The sequence below is a fragment of the Nesoenas mayeri genome (assembly GCF_963082525.1).
Source record: "Nesoenas mayeri genome assembly, chromosome: 1".
Classification (NCBI taxonomy): domain Eukaryota; kingdom Metazoa; phylum Chordata; class Aves; order Columbiformes; family Columbidae; genus Nesoenas; species Nesoenas mayeri.
Genome location: NC_137541.1, coordinates 213,658,483 through 213,676,727, shown reverse-complemented (window position 1 = coordinate 213,676,727; position 18,245 = coordinate 213,658,483). Strand labels below are relative to the sequence as shown.

The 18,245-nt window shown below is 46.4% G+C and overlaps 2 protein-coding genes across 2 annotated transcripts; both read right to left on the bottom strand.

The window, feature by feature from the left end:
- Positions 1-2,868: 2,868 nt before the first annotated feature.
- LOC308037378 (olfactory receptor 51E2-like) lies at positions 2,869-8,388 on the bottom strand. The gene is made up of 2 exons (XM_080339111.1): positions 8,278-8,388; positions 2,869-4,867 (listed from the first exon to the last, which is right to left on the bottom strand). The coding sequence occupies exon 2, from the start codon at positions 4,817-4,819 to the stop codon at positions 3,863-3,865; it is 957 nt and encodes a 318-aa protein (XP_080195237.1). The 5' UTR covers positions 4,820-4,867; positions 8,278-8,388; the 3' UTR covers positions 2,869-3,862.
- A 2,158-nt stretch (positions 8,389-10,546) lies between these two features.
- On the bottom strand, positions 10,547-11,521 carry LOC308037237 (olfactory receptor 51G2-like; the record flags this gene model as incomplete). Its single annotated transcript, XM_080338875.1, has 1 exon — positions 10,547-11,521. One exon carries the CDS (start codon positions 11,519-11,521, stop codon positions 10,547-10,549), a length of 975 nt encoding a protein of 324 aa, XP_080195001.1.
- Positions 11,522-18,245: the final 6,724 nt, after the last annotated feature.

The following is an 18,245-nucleotide window of genomic DNA, read 5'->3' as shown; positions in this document are numbered from 1 at the left end:
AATGCCACGGCCACCTGAAAAAGTGTTTAGATCCATAGCACACCTCTGAAAAATTCATTCACACTTCCCAAATCACGTTAGACAGGTACAGATTGTTTTCATTTTTGTGAAAACTTTTGTATAATTCTGAGCTCTAATAAAACAGAATATAACAAAAATGACAGGGGACAAAATTGCCTTTAAGTCCCAGATGGCAACTACTTGTAACTCACTTAAATGAAAGTATTTATTTTGAAGTAACATGTGCTGAAAGGCAGAAAAGGTTACAACGAGATGTGTTTCAGGGAGGCTGAAGCTGTACAAGCACAGACCACAGAAAAGACACCCATTTTATTCTCAGTTTATCTGACACTTGGAGGAAACTGCGCCAGACTCCAGTGTATTTGCTGTCACTAGAAGGCACTGATGCAAGACAACACATCTTGGTAGGAATCTTCTTTCAGCACACTTAGGAGTTGTGGACAAGACGCAAGATCCTCTGCATGACCTGTCTTCTATCCTCCCTGGTGGAACTCATTGTTCATTGCCTGCTTTCCACTCTTTTCCCCAAATAATTTATTTTTCACACCTAAACTTGTATTGCACCAGCACGTACAGAGGCCACCCATGTCAAGCAAAGGAAGGTTGCCCAGATGGATTGTACTTCCTCCATCCTTGAAGATTTTGGGGACCCAACTGGATAAAATCCTGAGCACGCTGGTCTAACGCTAGATGGAACTCCTCCCTACAAATCTTAGACCATCAAACACACTTCCACTTGCAGGGTGTGAATCAGTGCAGATTTACATGCTTTACATTTTATTTATTTTTCTCTTTCCTCCTTCTCTAGCAGTTCCTACCTGTATTTATTTTTTGGGGGCTCTGGGTTGACCTTCCCAAAGAGCGATCTGCCATGATCCCGAAGGATTATCCAACTGTCCCTTCAGCACTTTCCAAGCCATGTCTAGATACTGCAACAACAGTGTTCAAGAAGCGTTTGGACAATGCCCTCAGATATATGGTCTGAATTTTGGGGTTGTCCTAAGTGGGGACAGAAGTTGGATTTGATGATCCTTGTGGGTCCCTTCCAACTCAGGACATTCTATGATTCTATAACAAAGTGGGGCAAGTCCAGCTGATGGCTCCTGGGGTGGCTGGGGCTGGAGCCATGGTCAATGAAGAGAGGCTGAGGAAAATGGGCTTGTTCTGTCTGGAAAATTAACAGTTTCAGGAAGACTCAACAGCAAAAGAGTAACATTCCTCTGCCCAGGAGGAGGCTGTCAAGAAGACGGAGCCAAGCACCTCTCAGTAGGGCATGTCAGGAGAATAAGAGAAAACAAGCATAAATTGAAACAAGAGAGGTTCAGACTGGATATAAAGAAAAACTTTTTCACAATAAGGACAATCAAGTACTGTAATAGAGAGCCAAAGAGGTTGTGCAACATCCATGCTTGGAAGCTTTCAACACTGAATGGGATAAAGCCCTGAGTAACCTTGTCTGGTCCTAGAGCTGCCGCTGCTTTGAGCAGCAAGTTGGATTAGAGATGTCCTGAAGTTGCTTCCAACCTGAAGTACCCCTTGATTCTGTGACAATCATCTACTGATGGAGACATCAGTGTTCAAGAGCACCTGTGCCTCCTGATGGAGTGTAGAACAGTCTTCTTAGTAGTACCTGCTGCTGCTCTAGTCCCCTGTGAAGGGTCCTCATGTGCAAGGTTTTGTGCACTGGTGTTCTGGTTTTGTCGAAAACAAGTTTCTCTCTTAGTGAATTTGCCTGTCAGCTAAAGCTTCTTATTAGCTGCATTTTCCTGAAAACCAGATACATGCTTTGGTAGACATAACAATGGAATGCGAGGTCACTGATAAGGATGGATGTACATCCTGCGAGATGGGCAATGAGAAACAGGTGACCAAAAACTGACCAACTGAAGTATTCCATCCCATTCATGTGATACTTCATATAACAGCGGGAGATCACGAGGATCTTGTCCCTTTTCCTTATGGCGACATTAGGAGAGGATCTGGCGAGTTGTCCCTGCGAACTGAGGCCAAGTGACAGACTGAATCCAGCTCCGGTTGGCTGCAAAGTCCAGTCCAGGACCTCAGGTGCTGGCCCTGCAGTTGGCGGGACTTTCAAGATTGGTTTTGTATATTTTGTATTATTTTCTCTATTTTTATTAGTAGCATTAGTAAACAGTTTTTAATTTTTCCAACTCTCTTCTCTTGGTCCTTCTTTCCCTCCCAATCACCTGTGCTTAGTGGGAAGAGGGGAGAGTGTGGGCTAAAACAGAAGAGGGGGAAGAGAGGGATAACAATACATCTCCCATGGTTTATTGTCACCCCGCAATCAAACCTCGACAATGAGTGATTTACCTTCTGCTACTCCCTTGTGTAGTGAAAGCCAATGTGTTCAAATTAGAGATCTCACATCGGCATTTCCCACTGGAGGGATCCCAGGGAACCGCAGTGGGAACAGCAAACACGTCCCAGTGCGTGGCAATGCAGCCACCTCAAGGATGAAGACCACAATACATGACAACCAACAACAGGGCAAGAGTTTAAACTGAGAGTAAAAATGAAAGACTGCTTGTTTCTTTCTACTTATAAAGAAACAGATTTATTTTTTAAAAAGGCAAAGAATATAAAGTTTTTTAATGGATTAAGGGAAAAAATAGATGTGAACACTCTTCAAATCTGTATGTTTCATTGTAAAACTCCTATTGTACAACATCCTTTTCCAGCATCTTTAACCTTTTTCCAAAAGATGAAGTGATGTCTCCATCCTTTGAGATATTGAAAGCTGTCTAGACACCATCCTGGGCAACTGGCTCTAGCTGGCCCTGCTCGAGCTGGACGGTTGGCCAAGATGCCCTTCAGAGGTGCCTCCAACCTCATCCATTCTGTGATGGTGTGAAAACAAGTGCACTTTGCTTTCAGACCTTCTTCATTGGCCTTAAGGCTTGTTGGCTTCCATCATAATAAGAGTTTTGTAGTATCGTCTCACTGGTAGAAGAGTAGTGAGAATCAAGGCAGGAAAGGCTGCCAGGTACTCTGTTTTATGGGAAATACCTAGGAAGCATTAAAAAAAAAAGCTTGAAAACTGAAGATCTTGAACTCCAAGCATGTGTGAAGTCAAAGGTACGAAACCCCTTCGACATGGAAATACCACTTCCTTCAGCTTGTAAGTATAACGTTTATAATCATTCATTTTCTCTCTTGAGAGGCTGTCATTTTATGGAACATAATTATTATCTAAAATTATTTTCACAATTTTTGCCAAAAAAAGTCTGAAGATTTTCCAGAGCGTTTGCTACAAGGAGGCTGAGCTGTCTCGACTGAACACCCAATAGGTCAGAACAAGCCCACAGAGGTTGTCTTATTTTGAAGTGCATTTCTGCATCTACAATGTCACTTGCTGTAATTACTTTACTTAGAGATTGTTGTTACAGCCAAAGTTTCTGACAAAAAAATTGCTAAAATGTATTTGGAAAATGAATCTGGCACAAGCGGAAACTACGAATTAACTAAATAATTTAAAAAACCCACTGCAGTGTTCACTAATCTCTGCCATTGTTATGAATGAGATGGAAACAAAGAGGTGCAATGTCAAGACTATTTGCTGAGCCACTTTTCCTTCCATTATGCTGTCTGTTATGTCAGGGTTGGATTTGCATCATTGTAGTAGATTCACTCCAAGTTTGCTGAAGGTAAACACTCTTGGAAGGAGTTCACAACTGTAATTTACTTCTTCCCTTGTGGTAGCATCCTCAGGGTCTCCTACCATCTGCCTTGTGCCATACAGAGGACAGTCCTGCCCAAAGACTCCGAGTGTAAAACAAGATGGGTTAGTGTGATGATACAGGACACAGTGGCCAAGCACAGGTCACTGCGCAGTTCTGTCACTGTATATGTGAATTAAATTCAGGATCCGCCTCTGTATCTGTTTGGTCCTCACCCCGTAGATGATGGGGTTGAGCACAGCAGGCACCAGGATGTAGACATTGCCCATGATGATATGGACCAGAGGAGCCAAGTCCTTCCCAAACCTGTGCACCACGGACAGCCCAATCAGGGGCACGTAGAAGGCCAGGACCACGCAGATGTGGGCAACACAGGTGCTGAACACCTTGAGCCTCTCCTTCCACGACGCCAGACGCAAGACGGACTTGAGGATCAGGATGTAGGAGAGGCAGATGAGGATGGCGTCCACCCCCATGACCAGCAGGATGGCGGTGAGGCCGTACACCACACTGGGGGTGGTGTTGGCACAGGCCAGGTTCATCACGTCCTGGTGCAGACAGAAGGAGTGTGACAGCGCCCGGGAGCCGCAGAAGGGAAGGGGCAGGAGGAGCAAAGGCAAAGGCAGGAAGAAGACGACTCCCCTGGCCATGGCTACCAGTCCTATTTTTGCCGTCGTGGCGTTGGTGAGGGTGGCAGTGTATCTCAACGGGTGGCAGATGGCCATGTACCGGTCCACAGCCATGGCCAGCAGAACAGTGGACTCAATGGCTGAGAGGGTGTGGATGAGGAACATCTGGATGAGGCAGGCGGCGAAGCTGATCTCCCTGGTGTTGAACCAGTAGAAGGAGAGGACCCGTGGCACCGTGGACGTGGACAAGGCCAGGTCAATGGCCGCCAGCATGCAGAGAAAGAAGTACATGGGAGTGTGCAGGCTGGGTTCCGTCTTCACGATGAACAGCACCGCGCAGTTGCCTGTGACCGCCAGGATGTACATGGAGCACAGCAGGATCGCCATCCAGAAATGGGCAACCTCCTGCCCCGGGATGCTGGCCAGGATGAAGGAGGACGGGCTGAGGTCAGAGCTGTTGGGGAAGGGCATGGCCCGCGGGGTGGCGAGCGGTCATGCTACCCCGTGGCACATCCTCTGCTGCGAGGGAAAGAGAAACAGCGGCTTTATAAACCCTTTCCCATGACTGCGAGTCCCATGGGGCCGTGCCTGTGAAATTCCAGGGAATCTTATGGTTGCCATGTGGGTACAGGGAGCTCCTCTGTTATTTCTTTAGCCCATTATGGATGTATACAACAACATATATAGCCACGAAATGGTGGCATTCGAATTTGCATAGCAATTACTAGAATTCTCTTAAATGTAGACCATTGTAAAAATCAACATTTCAAATGATGAACCCAATGGCTGAACTTGTTTTCTTTTATTTTTAGAGGCAAAATTAACAAAAAAAATCAAAACCAACAAACAAACAAAACCCCCAAAACAAAACCAAAACGCACACAAAAACCCCAAAACAAAATCAAACAAATAAAAAAAACACACAAAACCACACACACACACAAAACCCAACCAACCAACCAAACAAACAAAAAAATGAGGAAAGAAAAAACACACCACAAAGAAACTAAACATATTTATCATGCTTCCTATTAAACTTCAGTTCTGCTTGAGTTTTTCTGCCTGTGCTGTGCTGTCCCGTCGGAAATGTACTCAGCGAAACTTGTGCTGCTTCCCATTTCCCAAGTACTGCGGATGTGCACAGTAAGACGTGCACATTTATTTCTTTGCACACAGATAATTAGATTTCCATCCCTTCAGCCTAAAAACACATATGGAAACATCAGAACATCTGTTCACCTTATTCTGTAAACTTTCCAGGAGGGCTGTGATCCAAGGAGAATGGTCAGGAATACAAGCAAAAGCTTTTGGTTTTGGCACCTTTCTATTCTCATATTGGGGTTGAAAAGGTGTTGGGATGGAGCATCAAAGGCTCATGCAACAGGTGTGTCAGAGCCCAGCCTGGTGCAGGGGGGCTTGGGATGGGGGTGCAGACCCTGTCTGACCCCCAAAGAGAAAAGGGGGGTCAGCTCGACCCCTGGGTAGCCTGGGGCTTCATCCCTGCACCCCTTTGGATCAGCAGAAAGCTGGGAATAAACCCACCACCCTGCATGGACAGCATGAGGTCAAGCACATCACTCTCTGCAACGTTACTGAGCTTTCTGATTATTTCTTTCATGCTCTATCCATGTAAAACAAGGATGCAAAACGTTTTTATGGCAAGCTCTGCAGGCTGTTAATACAGCTCTTTTAAAAGTAACATTTGGTTGTGAAGATGTTGGGTTTTTTTTACTGCCCGTCTGTGGTGAAGCCTTTATCCTAAAATAGCTATCGTGATTTATTTCCCTGATGTGGGGTTTTTCCATCCTGAACCTATAACAAATAATACCCGTACTCCAGCTTTTTATACAAAATTTGCAAACAGCGTAGGTGGGCTTTTACTGTCAAACTGCCTGAAAGCTCATCTAGCAATGAAATTTGCAGCAAAACACTGACATTAAGACGCAGGCTGAATGAGCAAAGCGCTTCGGTAATTGCCAACAAGCATCTGACTGAGCCGCCTCACCTGCCAGCCTCTGAAGCGTAATTACCATGTGAATCTCATTGTAAATATCTGCCATCCTATTCATCTCTTTTGGGAGGATGTGACTGTGAGAGATAGACACACCATGTAAATAAACCCTGGGTGTTTTGGTTCATCTGCAGTTCTTTGGCATTGATAAATGCACCAGTGTTTTCAGAAGTGACAAATGATGTTGGATTGGTGGTGGGATGAAGACCAGGTACTGAAAGGGTTTGCTTTCCGTAGAGATGAAAACTGGATCCATGTCTTTAAAAACAACAGTAAATGCAGATTTATTTTACTGTGGTGATTCTCCCACCAGCGAGCCCCAGTAACTGTGTTTAACAAGAGGTCGGCACATCCAGACGGTAAAACCAGCCAAGCCAGAGGACCAGGAGCAGCTGATCTCATAAACATTGACCAGACTTGTCCCATGGAGCCGAAATTGGTCTGAGACCAATTTCCCAGGATGGAACAGGGAATGGGACAATCTTCACCATCTGAATCCATCTTTCTGCTCCCTCCCGTGATGTGGCAGTGAGAGGGGAATATAAATAGAGTTATACACACACCTCCTCAAAAGCCCTTTAAGACATTTTGAATGCGCAGCTATTTTTCCATATCATCTCATTGGAAAAAGTACACATGAAGCCAAACTATCACTTCAGAGGGAAAAGAGAATAGCAAAATTAAAACCACAAGGCATCACTCAAATTCAAAGCATTTTTAAAAACATGATTAAAACTTCATCTTAGTTGATGGCTGAACAAATATGTTGCTGTGGGGTTTTTGTTTGTGGTGTGGTTGTTCCTTTTTGTTGTGGGTTTTGGTTTTTTTTGAGTTAGTTTGGTTTGGGTTTTTTTTGAGTTTGTTGGTTTGGGGGTTTTCTTGGTGTGTTTGTTTCTGTTTTGCCTCAGCTGTCTGTTCATCACTTGTAATCAGAAAACCTGTACGTAGCTCTGCTGCTATTTTATAACATGCCCAGGTCCTGGCTAAGTCAGTTGCCCTGGACAGGCACTTGCTGCATTTGGACTCACACAAGTCACACAAGCCTGTATCAAAGTGAGCAGCACATGGCTGGAGCCTCATCCCACCACCATCCACACTGTTAAACCATTCCTTGCCTCCAGGGACATCCAAATGGAGGTGGCAGGAATGGCCTTCCTTCTCCTTCTCCTTCTCCTTCTCCTTCTCCTTCTCCTTCTCCTTCTCCTTCTCCTTCTCCTTCTCCTTCTCCTTCTCCTTCTCCCTCTCCCTCTCCCTCTCCCTCTCCCTCTCCCTCCCCTTCTCCTTCTCCTTCTCCTTCTCCTTCTCCTTCTCCTTCTCCTTCTCCTTCTCCTTGTCCTTCTCCTTCTCCTTCTCCTTCTCCTCCTCCTTCTCCTCCTCCTTCTCCTTCTCCTTCTCCTTCTCCTTCTCCTCCTCCTTCTCCTCCTCCTTCTCCTCCTCCTTCTCCTCCTCCTTCTCCTCCTCCTTCTCCTTCTCCTTCTCCTCCTCCTTCTCCTCCTCTTTCTCCTTCTCCTCCTCCTCCTCCTCCTCCTCCTCCTCCTCCTCCTCCACCTCCTCCTCCCCCTTCTCTCCTTCCCCTTCCTCTTTCCCTTCTCTCCCTCTCTTGTTTTCTCCCTCTCCCATTCTCCCCTTCCCCTCCCATTCCCATCCTTCTGTCCTCCTTCTCTCCTCAAGAGATGCCCCTGATACATCTCACACTGCTTTTCCTGTGCCTCATAGGAAATAAATCCATAGGCAAGTACTGCAAGTGATCCCACAGTACCAAGTGGGGAGCTCAGGGCACCACAGAACAGGAATCAGCAGCTTAAAGTGGTTCATCTATCTCTTTTTTTCTCTCGCACAGATGTTAAACAGCTATTAAGTTTCCCCTTCACAGAGGCAGCCACAAAGAGTTTGAGCATATGTTCCTAGAAGACAGTACCTTGTATAGAGGTTCCCACATCTTGAGTGTGTTCTCGGCACCCTCTGGTCACACAGGCTGGGAAGCAAACGAGACGGCAGACGAATCTCTGCTGAAACAGGGGGATGGAGACGCACCCAACGCTCTGCAAGCCGCGGTCTCCAGCTGTGCTAATGGATGTGCTGAGGAACCTCCCACACGTTTCCTCCCTGGCTGTCCCGCTCTAACATCTGCTTGCTGTGGCACGGGCTCCTGGGGCTTCTGCTGCTCCAGAGAATGGCTGCAGCCAGTATGCACAGACAAGAAACTCTGGAAGTTTCCAAAATAGGAGCAGTGCTGCGCCAGGAGCCTGCGAGCCAAGCGGCTCTCCGGCAAAGCTCTTTTCTAAGCTTTTCTGCTGAAAGTTGAGTTTGTTCCCTTATGTTAATCTTTCCTCTAATAATAGCTGACTACCAGTGCCAGGGTGGACCCTGGATATTTTGAGCCAAGGGTTCTCCCATTCGGTGCTGTCTCAATGTGAACGGGAACCCTGGGACCTGCTGCAACAAGGCTGGGGCAGAGGCTCTGGGGGTGGTTTGCCAAACGCTATTTCACTCTGTGCAAGGTCCCACTGGGATCCTCAGCAAAATAATGAGCACAACAGAAAACAAGCAGTGGCCTGGGAATGCTCCCCTTTCCCTTCCCCTTTCATTTTTTAATGGAGGTTTTCCCTCATTATTCTTGTCTCTCTTTATTCTAGGTATATGTAGAATATATGTAGGTATATGTAACCTATATTCTAGGTTATATGTAGAGCAGAACAGGAAAAGACACAAATACTGGGTTAGACTAAGTGTGAAGTGCTTAGCAGTGGGCAGGAACAGGCCAGTTCTGGTGTGCAGTCCTGTCCCTATTCCCTCTGCTGCTTCACCCTTCCGAGGTGAACATCGGCCATTTCTTCCTGTCCTCCAACATGGTCCAGGCTGGCCAAAATGCAGGTCAACATCAGCAAAAATACAGCTCTGTAATTTGGACACATGAAAGATTTTGGGTCATTGTATCATGTCTGTGGGAGGAAGCCAGACAGGAGGATTGTGAAGCATTTCTGCAGGCCTGGCTGAGCCCCATCCCACAGCAGAGCAATGAGATGCTGGGGGACACTGTCCCATCCATGGACTACCCCTGGAGATGTCCTCCCACTCCGCCGAGGGACACGATACCTGGCAGATCTCCACTGGAAGATTGTAGTATGTGGTCCATACTGTCAGGAAGTTTAGCCATTCCTATTTTATTTTTGAAACCCCTTTTTGTTTCGGCAAGAGAGTCAGCTACACCAGACCCCCAAGCACCATCCTGATCCATAGATAATTCATATAGTCCTATGCTCCTGAAGATTTTAAGCAACTCCAAGCTAATATCTCTGCATTATATAAATAGAAAAGAATGGCTTCATTGAATCTTTCAACCATTTACAGCTAATAGATGTCTTTTATTGAAAATATTGCACACATACATTACGTTCAATGCAAAACAATGGCTGCAACATTAGACCTGGCAAGATGTTGAGGTTCAGCGACATCAAAAAGAGATGCAAAAGCAGCATTGTTTGCATAGCTGTACAAGTGTTTGGCACTTCAGAAACACAGATGAAGATGATGAAGATGAAGATGAAGATGAGAGATGAGCCATTTTTTTTAGGAAGACTGAGATTGCTGTGAGCCCACTTAACAGGACCTGATCTCCAGAACATGCTCTGTGCCCAACCTGTGGGACTGAGCTCCATCTTGTGGGGTGTTTGCAGTTGAACAAGTCATGACTGGGATATTCGGAGCGGTTACAAGCTCTTGGCCCAAGCCATGGCCTGTTGATCTTGCTGCCTGGTTAACTAGGCTGTAGCACATGGTGAGGGAATGATGACCCCATGCAAAGGAGCCTGAGTGACTCTTACACACTATTAACTGGTTATTAGAGTTTGCATAATGTGCTGCAGAGGTTCCTTGATCCACCCCATTGTGTGACTGGGAAAGACAAAGACATGCAGCCCATTTTTCTGTAATTGTCTCCCTCTAATTGGGGTTTCCACCTGTCTATATCATTGGCTTAATGCTTGTGATGCTCACAGGCTGCTGGAAGGCAGGAAAACATCACTCTAGGAAGATCACAGCTCTGCGCTGAGGGACAGTGTCTGAGTGGATCTGCAGATCTTTCATTTGACAGGGACCCCCATGGATGGAGCACCAAGAAAACGGTCCACTAGCTCTGGCCAAGAAACCAGTGCACTAGCACTTTTTGGCAGAATCAGTGGAAGAATCTACCGGTTGGATTCACGCTTCCTCCACAGTGCTCTGAGCAAAGCCTCACGGATATGGCTGGATTTTATGCTGTAGATAACGGGGTTGAGAGCAGGGGGAATTATCAGGTAGGTGTAGGCCACCAAAGTGTTAACCAGAGGTGGAAGGTTCTTTCCAAAGCGATGCGTCATGGATAGTCCGATCATTGGGATGAAGAACACTAGAACAGCACAGATGTGGGAGACGCACGTATTCAAAGCCTTGAGACACTCCTCCTTGGTTGCAAGGCTGATAACAGTTTTAATGATCAGGATGTAGGACAGCACGATAAAGATGAAGTCCATCCCCACTGTTGATAAGAGAATAATCATACCATAGAAGACATTGACTTTTATATCTGCACATGCTAGGTTCATGATATCAGGATGGAAGCAAAAAGAATGAGAAAGCTCAGTCTTCCTGCAATAGGTTAGTCTCTTGAGCAAGAAGGGTATGGGAAGGAGGGACACCATGCCTCTCACTATGATTGCCAGACCTATTTTTATGACAGTTGTCTTGGTCAGTATGGATGAGTGTCTCAGCGGATGGGAGATGGCAATGAAGCGGTCCATTGCCATTGCCAGGAGCACAGAGGATTCAATGAAGGACAGGATGTGGATGAAGTACATCTGAGTCAGGCAAGCATCAAACCCAATCCTTCTCATATTAAACCAAAAAATGCCCAGAGTAGTGGGAAGCGTGCATAGAACCAAGCCCAGGTCAGTGACCGCCAGCATGGCAAGGAAGTAGTACATTGGTTCGTGAAGACTTTGGGTCTTCTTTATGATGAATAGGATGATGCAGTTTCCCAAAAGAGCAATAAGGTAGAGTGCACAGAAAGGGATGGAGATCCAGTGGTGAAGGGCTTCCAGGCCTGGGATACCCATCATGAGGAAAGCCGAAGGCTGAAAGAAGGAGCCATTCACTTCCCACGTGGTATGTGAGTCATGCTCCATCCCAGCTCAGCTCTCACATGACCTCTACCTAAAACAAACCAACAACAGAAACTCCACATAGTCGGACTCTCCACTGAATACAGAACTGGGTAATGACAACCGACAAATCCCTCCACCTCCCCTTCAACGTATGCAGATGCCCCACGATGTTCACTATTTTAGTCACCACAGTGTCACATATGAATATACTCTTGGTTATCCATTAAACTACAAAATGAAGGAAAAGGGTGGATATTTTTTTTTCTTAAAACACACACACCAAACACACAAAAAAAACTGAAACAAGAGCAACAAAAAGAAGAAAAAAATAATTTAAAAAATCTCAAAACAAAAGTGAAAACCCTCCTGGTGAGCACTGTGTTACTGATGTCCCCAATTTGCACAGGTTGAGATGCTCTGTTAAGTGAGCAAGTGCTTTTTCTAGCATCATCCCAACCCATACTAAGCTGCTAAGCAGCTGCTTTCTTTTTGATGCTAGCTGGAGACTGAACCACATGAAAATAGTGAGAGTTTAGCTCTGATTACTCAGTTAAGAAATCAATATTGGAAACAAGTGACAAAATACAACAGCGAATCAGGCACTCAGAGGCCGCTGCTTTCAGCTCAGGAGATGGCCACCAGGGTGAGGTGGATTCTTAGTGGCTCTCACGTTCATGTTGTTGCTCATTTCATAATTTACCTTGCTACCACGTGAAGGGAAATAAATGAGAAAGACCCCGCTCATGTGGTGCCCGCAACTTTTCTTAACAACGGGCAAACACAAGCCCAAGTACAAGAAGCTGCAAGAAATGCTGGGAGGTATCACAGTATCACAGTATGTTCTGGATTGGAAGGGACCTCAAAAGATCATCTAGTCCAATCCCCCTGCTGGAGCAGGAACGCCTAAGTGAGGTTGCACAGGAACACGTCCAGGTGGGTCTTGAATGTCTCCAGAGAAGGAGACTCCACAACCCCCCTGGGCAGCCTGGGCCAGTGTCTGTCACCCTTACTGAGAAGAAGTTTTTTCTCAAATTTAAGTGGAACCTCTTGTGTTCCAGCTTGATCCCATTACCCCTTGTCCTATCATTGTTTGCCACCGAGAAGAGCCTGGCTCCATCCTCATGGCACTCACCCTTTATATATTTATAAACATTAATAAGGTCACCCCTCAGTCTCCTCTTCTCCAAACTAAAGAGACCCAGCTCCCTCAGCCTTTCCTCATAAGGGAGGTGCTCCACTCCCTTAATCATCTTGGTTGCCCTGCGCTGGACCCTCTCCAGCAGTTCCTTGTCCTTCTTGAACTGAGGGGCCCAGAACTGGACACAATATTCCAGATGGGGTCTCACCAGGGCAGAGTAGAGGAGAAGGAGGACCTCTCTTGATCTACTAACCACCCCCCTTCTAATACATCCCAGGACGCCATTGGCCTTCCTGGCCACAAGGGCACAGTGCTGGCTCATGGTCATCCTGTTGTCCACCAGGATCCCCAGGTCCCTTTCTCCTACACTGCTCTCTAATATGTAATTTCCCAACCAATACTGGAACCTGGGGTTGTTCCTGCCCAGATGCAGGACTCTACACTTTTCCTTGTTAAATTTCATTAGGTTATTCCCCGCCCAACTCTCCAGCCTGTCTAGGTCTCGCTGGATGGCAGCACAGCCTTCTGGCGTGTCAGCCACTCCTCCCAGCTTAGTGTCATCAGCAAACTTGCTGATAGTACACTCTATTCCCTCGTCTAAGTCATTAATGAATATATTGAATAATACTGGCCCCAGTACTGCCCCCTGAGGTACTCCACTAGATACTGGTCTCCAACTAGACTCCGCACCATTGACTACCACTCTCTGGCTTCTCTCCTTAAGCCAGTTTGTAACCCACCTCACTACTCTATTGTCTAGACCACACCTCTGCAACTTAGCAACTAGGATGCTGTGGGAGACTGTGTCAAAGGCTTTACTGAAGTCAAGGTAGACCACATCCACCGCTCTGCCATCATCCATCCACCTTGTAACATTCTCATAAAAGGCTATGAGGTTGGTCAAGCATGACTTACCCTTGGTAAAGCCATGCTGACTGCCCCTAATAACCTTCTTATCCTTGATATGCCTTGAGATAGCACCAAGGATAAGTTGTTCCATTACTTTCCCAGGGACAGAGGTGAGGCTGACCGGTCTATAGTTACCCGGGTCCTCCTTCTTGCCCTTTTTGAAGACTGGAGTGACATTTGCTTTCCTCCAATCCTCGGGCACCTCTCCCGTTTCCCAAGACTTGGCAAAGATGATGGAGAGCGGTCCAGCAATGACCTCAGCCAGCTCCCTCAGCACCCGCGGATGCATCCCATCTGGACCCATGGATTTATGGATGTCCAGTCTATTTAATTGCTCCTTAACCCAGTCCTCATCAAAGGTGTCCATGGAAAGTCTCTGGGTCTGAATCAGAGGGAAAGGGCACAGGGAATCCAGTGGAGATTTTACACAGGGATCAAGAGCACGAGATGAGTGAGGCTTTTACAGAAATCTAGGAGAGGTCAGTTCAGCCACTGAGATGGATGACGGTAGGAGCAATGCCCCAGGATAAGAGACCAAGGCTTGTTCAGCCTGCAGAAGGCTTTGCAGGGACCAACAGCAGCCTTCCCCTACCTACAGGGATGCTATCAAGAAGATCGAGATTCTTCACAGTAATGTGTGGTGGGAAGATGAGACACAACAGGGAGGATTAGACTAGATAAAATGACAAATGTTTCCCTGTAAGAACAGTCAAGAATTGAATCAGGTTGCCCAGAGAAGTTGTGCAATCTCCATCCTTGGACGTTTTCAAGACTCAATGGGATAAAGCCATAAGCGTCCTTGTCTGACCTCATAGATGGCCCTGCTTTGAGCAGGACGTCAGACCAGAGATATTCTGAAGTCTCCCCAACCTGAGTTATCCATCGAACTAACCTATGAGCCTGTGATTTCACCATTGGAGGATTCAGCCATCTCAGCATGACCTAAGTTTCATACTGCACATGAAAACGCACCCTAGCAGAGATGCTGGAGAGGTTGGTGAGGTCCTCAAGCCCTTTGTGCCTTCTGTGACACAATGACTGGCTGGGTGGATGGGGGGAGCAGTGAATGGGAAAAGAAAACATCATTAAAGGGGAAAAAAAAAAGCATTTCTGACTTCAGTCTTAACGTACCTTCTGTAGAATACAAAACGAGCAGCTCAAAGTGTGCCTGAATTATAAACAAGAGTGTTCACTATGACACAGTTAATTTTTGAGCAAACACACTTATCATCCATGATGTATTTATTGCGTTCCTAATATGATTTAACTCTTGGCCTGGTCCCAGAGCTTAATGAGGATAAACATCTCCCTGCTCCAGGGCAAAAGCAACAAGAAACTGATGGGAACTGGGGGAAGACCCAAGGCCATTTCATTTCCTCCAGGAAGAGGCCACTTTATCTTCATTGCAAAGTAACACATTAGCATCAGGGATTGGCTTGTCCTGAAGGGACAAGTCATGACCGTTCTTCAGGAGATGCTCATCAGCACGTGAGACAGCACAGACGGGATGGAGGTGCCTGCCAGGGGCAGCCAGTGCTTCTCCAAGGCATTGAGAGTGCTCCACGCTGGCAAAGGGAAGCTGTGCAGAGATGGCTCCGGTCCTGAGTGGCAGCTTGGAGCTCCCCACAGGGAAGATCAGTCCCTTTCTGCCAACCCAACAGCATCTGAGCAGCGAGAACTGATCTGCAGACTTGGGAAATTCGGTCTCATCTGGAGGATGGGTTAAAAAAACTAAAAAAAGGAGTATGTGCATGTCTGCGTGCCTATCTGACTGCCTCCCTTACAGCAGCATCTGACAGACATCCAGAACTCCTGAGGATATTGAGATTCAAGATGTTTCCAGGAATATGGAGGTAGATAAAGAAGAGAGGCTGTTGGAGCATAGTGGGAAAGAACTCCCAGGGGTCTGCAAGAAGTGCTCCCCCTGCAAGAAAACCTTCATGCAAACCTGATTTTTTTAGACACTGGTAACTCCTGCCATGCTCTAAGAAGTTATTTAGAAATGAGTTTTACTAGCTTTGCTCCTCTCTGGGTTACTCTATTTGTTATATGCTCCTATGTGTTACAGATACAGATCCTACTCCACACTGTTGTTTCTTTCCCCCTACACGCTTTACGTATGTGTGCGTGTATCTATAAATAATATATACAGAAACATACACAATGCATATAAAAATATATTAACAAGCATGAATGGTTATTTATGGTTATATACATTTATATGTGTATATATAACACACAGCCCACATATATATGTTACACCTCCCAGTTGACTATGGCGGGACAGTAATTACACCTTTCACACTGCAGTCAAGCCCTGATGGGGAAACAAATCTCCAGTTACAGGAGGATATAGAATAAATTTAAACACTAGCGGCAGCACCTGGGCAGCGTTTGCTTCCACCCTAGAGCAGCACCCTACACAGACAGCAAACTCTGCCTGCTCAGCATCCGGGCATTTCTGCCCCCCGGGAGCCAGGGGAAGGGGTCAGGCACGGATCCAGATGCCCCACGGAGGCCATGGTGCTGTCCCTCCTCCTCCAGCCCTCAAAAGCCACCTCCTGATTTCTTGTCTGTCTCTGACTTTGATTTTCACCAGTAACTTAAGCAAAATGCTGGTGCTCTAAGGGCTGCCTCTCCAGAGCAGGGGCTTGGGAAGGATGAGACCAAGAAATCTGCTTTTTTCCCAAGAAGAGACTTTGCTATTTTAACAACCACGTCGCTGTCAACTTGAGCATCCAAGCGAGGGCTCAGCTGCTGGGCGAAGGGAGGAGGATTCGCAAAGGGACTCTGGGGACACAGCACCCACAGCAATGAATTTCTGTTGGCTTTATAGGCAAGAACAGGGACACGCCATTCCCACCAGTGAGCCGGAACACCGGAGGGTGGGAGAGCAGGTTGACTCTTGCTCAAAGCCCACGGCACAGTGACCAGCAGCACCATGATGTTCCCCAGCAGAACTGCCTGAAATTCCATCTGCCCGCTTTCTCCTGAGCACCCAACCCCGCAGGACCTCCTGAGCAGCACTTTGGAGATGCACCTCCCCACCTATGTTGGTGTCCATCTCCATAAACCACAACCACCACACCAGTTAATGAGTGCAATGATGGAGAGTCTGCTAATTGCCCTGGGTACTTACCGAGCGTGGCAGTGGGGACCCGGGGGCTTTACAACCTGCGCAAGTGGCACAACCCCGTCGCGATGCAGAGGATGAACCTTCATCCGCGTCCCGGCGGTGGGAGGGCAGCGCTTATAACGAGCCCCGAGGACGGATCCTGTCCAATCATCCAGGAGCCGCACGGAGCGCGGGCTTCCCATGCGTAAACAGCATGAGGCGTACCAATGAAAATAGTGTGTGAAGTAAATGATCTCTTTTTCCATTTATGATGCTCTCCTGGCAGGCATGATTTTCTCCTGGTAGTTTAACTGGGCGACGTGTTTATAGCTCCCTGTGATTTATGGCTGGCAATGCTGCAGCGTGCTGCTAATACACATAATTTTTATTGTGAGAATGGATCTGTAGTGCAAATAATAATAAATTTTGCAACAAGTGTGCCTGCAGCATCTCTCCAAGGGAATAACAGAGGTGAAAGACTAGCTTACCCCCCGTGACCAGTCAGACACAAGATGTTTAATTAAAACCGTAATATATTGCAAACAAACTAAATATTAAAACGTCAAACACAGACACATTAGCAGATATCCTCTCAGATGCCCAGAAGCCTGTTGTATCCGGGTGTCGTGTGGTAATGAAGTTATATTTGCCACCTCAGCTGTGAAGTGGAAATTGCTGTTAACCCCTATTTCTGCGGCTGCCAAACCAAGACCCAGGAGAGCTAATGGGTTTGCCCGTTCTCGTGTGAGGTCTCTACAGTAAATACAGCCACTGGACCTAAGAGATTCTTCTGTAGACATAAACCAGCCTGTGCTGGGTCACTGCCCGTGATGGGCACCAGCAAATTGTGATCACGGTCCCTGGCGTGTTGCTGACCTGAGCCAAGCGATGCCCCAGCAAGTCCCAGGCAGGGGCTCAGGACGCTGAGTGCTGTGGCTGCCTCATTTTAGAGGCTGAAGGGCTTGTTGGCATGAACCTGGAGTACCTGGTGCCAAAGAACAATTCATTTACAAGCCTTAATTTTAACTAAGACAGCTGCCTGATCCCACCTGGTGTCAGGTATGTCAGATGTGGAAAAACAAACAAACAAAAAACCAAAAACCCAACAACTGAGGAAGAACTATTGAAGCCAGCAAACATCCTGGACTGTGTGCTCAGAGCCATGGAATGGAATAGAGTGGAATGGAATAGAGTGGAATGGAATGGAATGGAATGGAATGGAATGGAATAGAATAGAATAGAATAGAATAGAATAGAATAGAATAGAGTAGAATAGAATAGAATAGAAGAGAAGAGAAGTGGAATGGAAGGGAATAGAGTGGAATGGAACGGAATAGAGTGGAATAGAATGGAAAGAATAGAATAGAATAGAATAGAATAGAATAGAATAGAATAGAATAGAATAGAATAGAATAGAATAGAATAGAATAGAATAGAATAATAGTTCGGCTGAAAGGGATCTACAATGAGCATCTATTCCAACAGCCTGACCACTTCAGGGAAGCTCCTGTAGAAGGGGAGTTTACCACAAAAGGTCTCTTCAGCCTTGAGAAGAGACAATAAAGTAACACAGGAAAGATCTA

Bases quoted from the DNA above. Each gene is read 5' to 3' on its own strand.
- LOC308037378 (XM_080339111.1), bottom strand. From the start codon at position 4,819: ATGCCCTTCCCCAACAGCTCTGACCTCAGCCCGTCCTCCTTCATCCTG.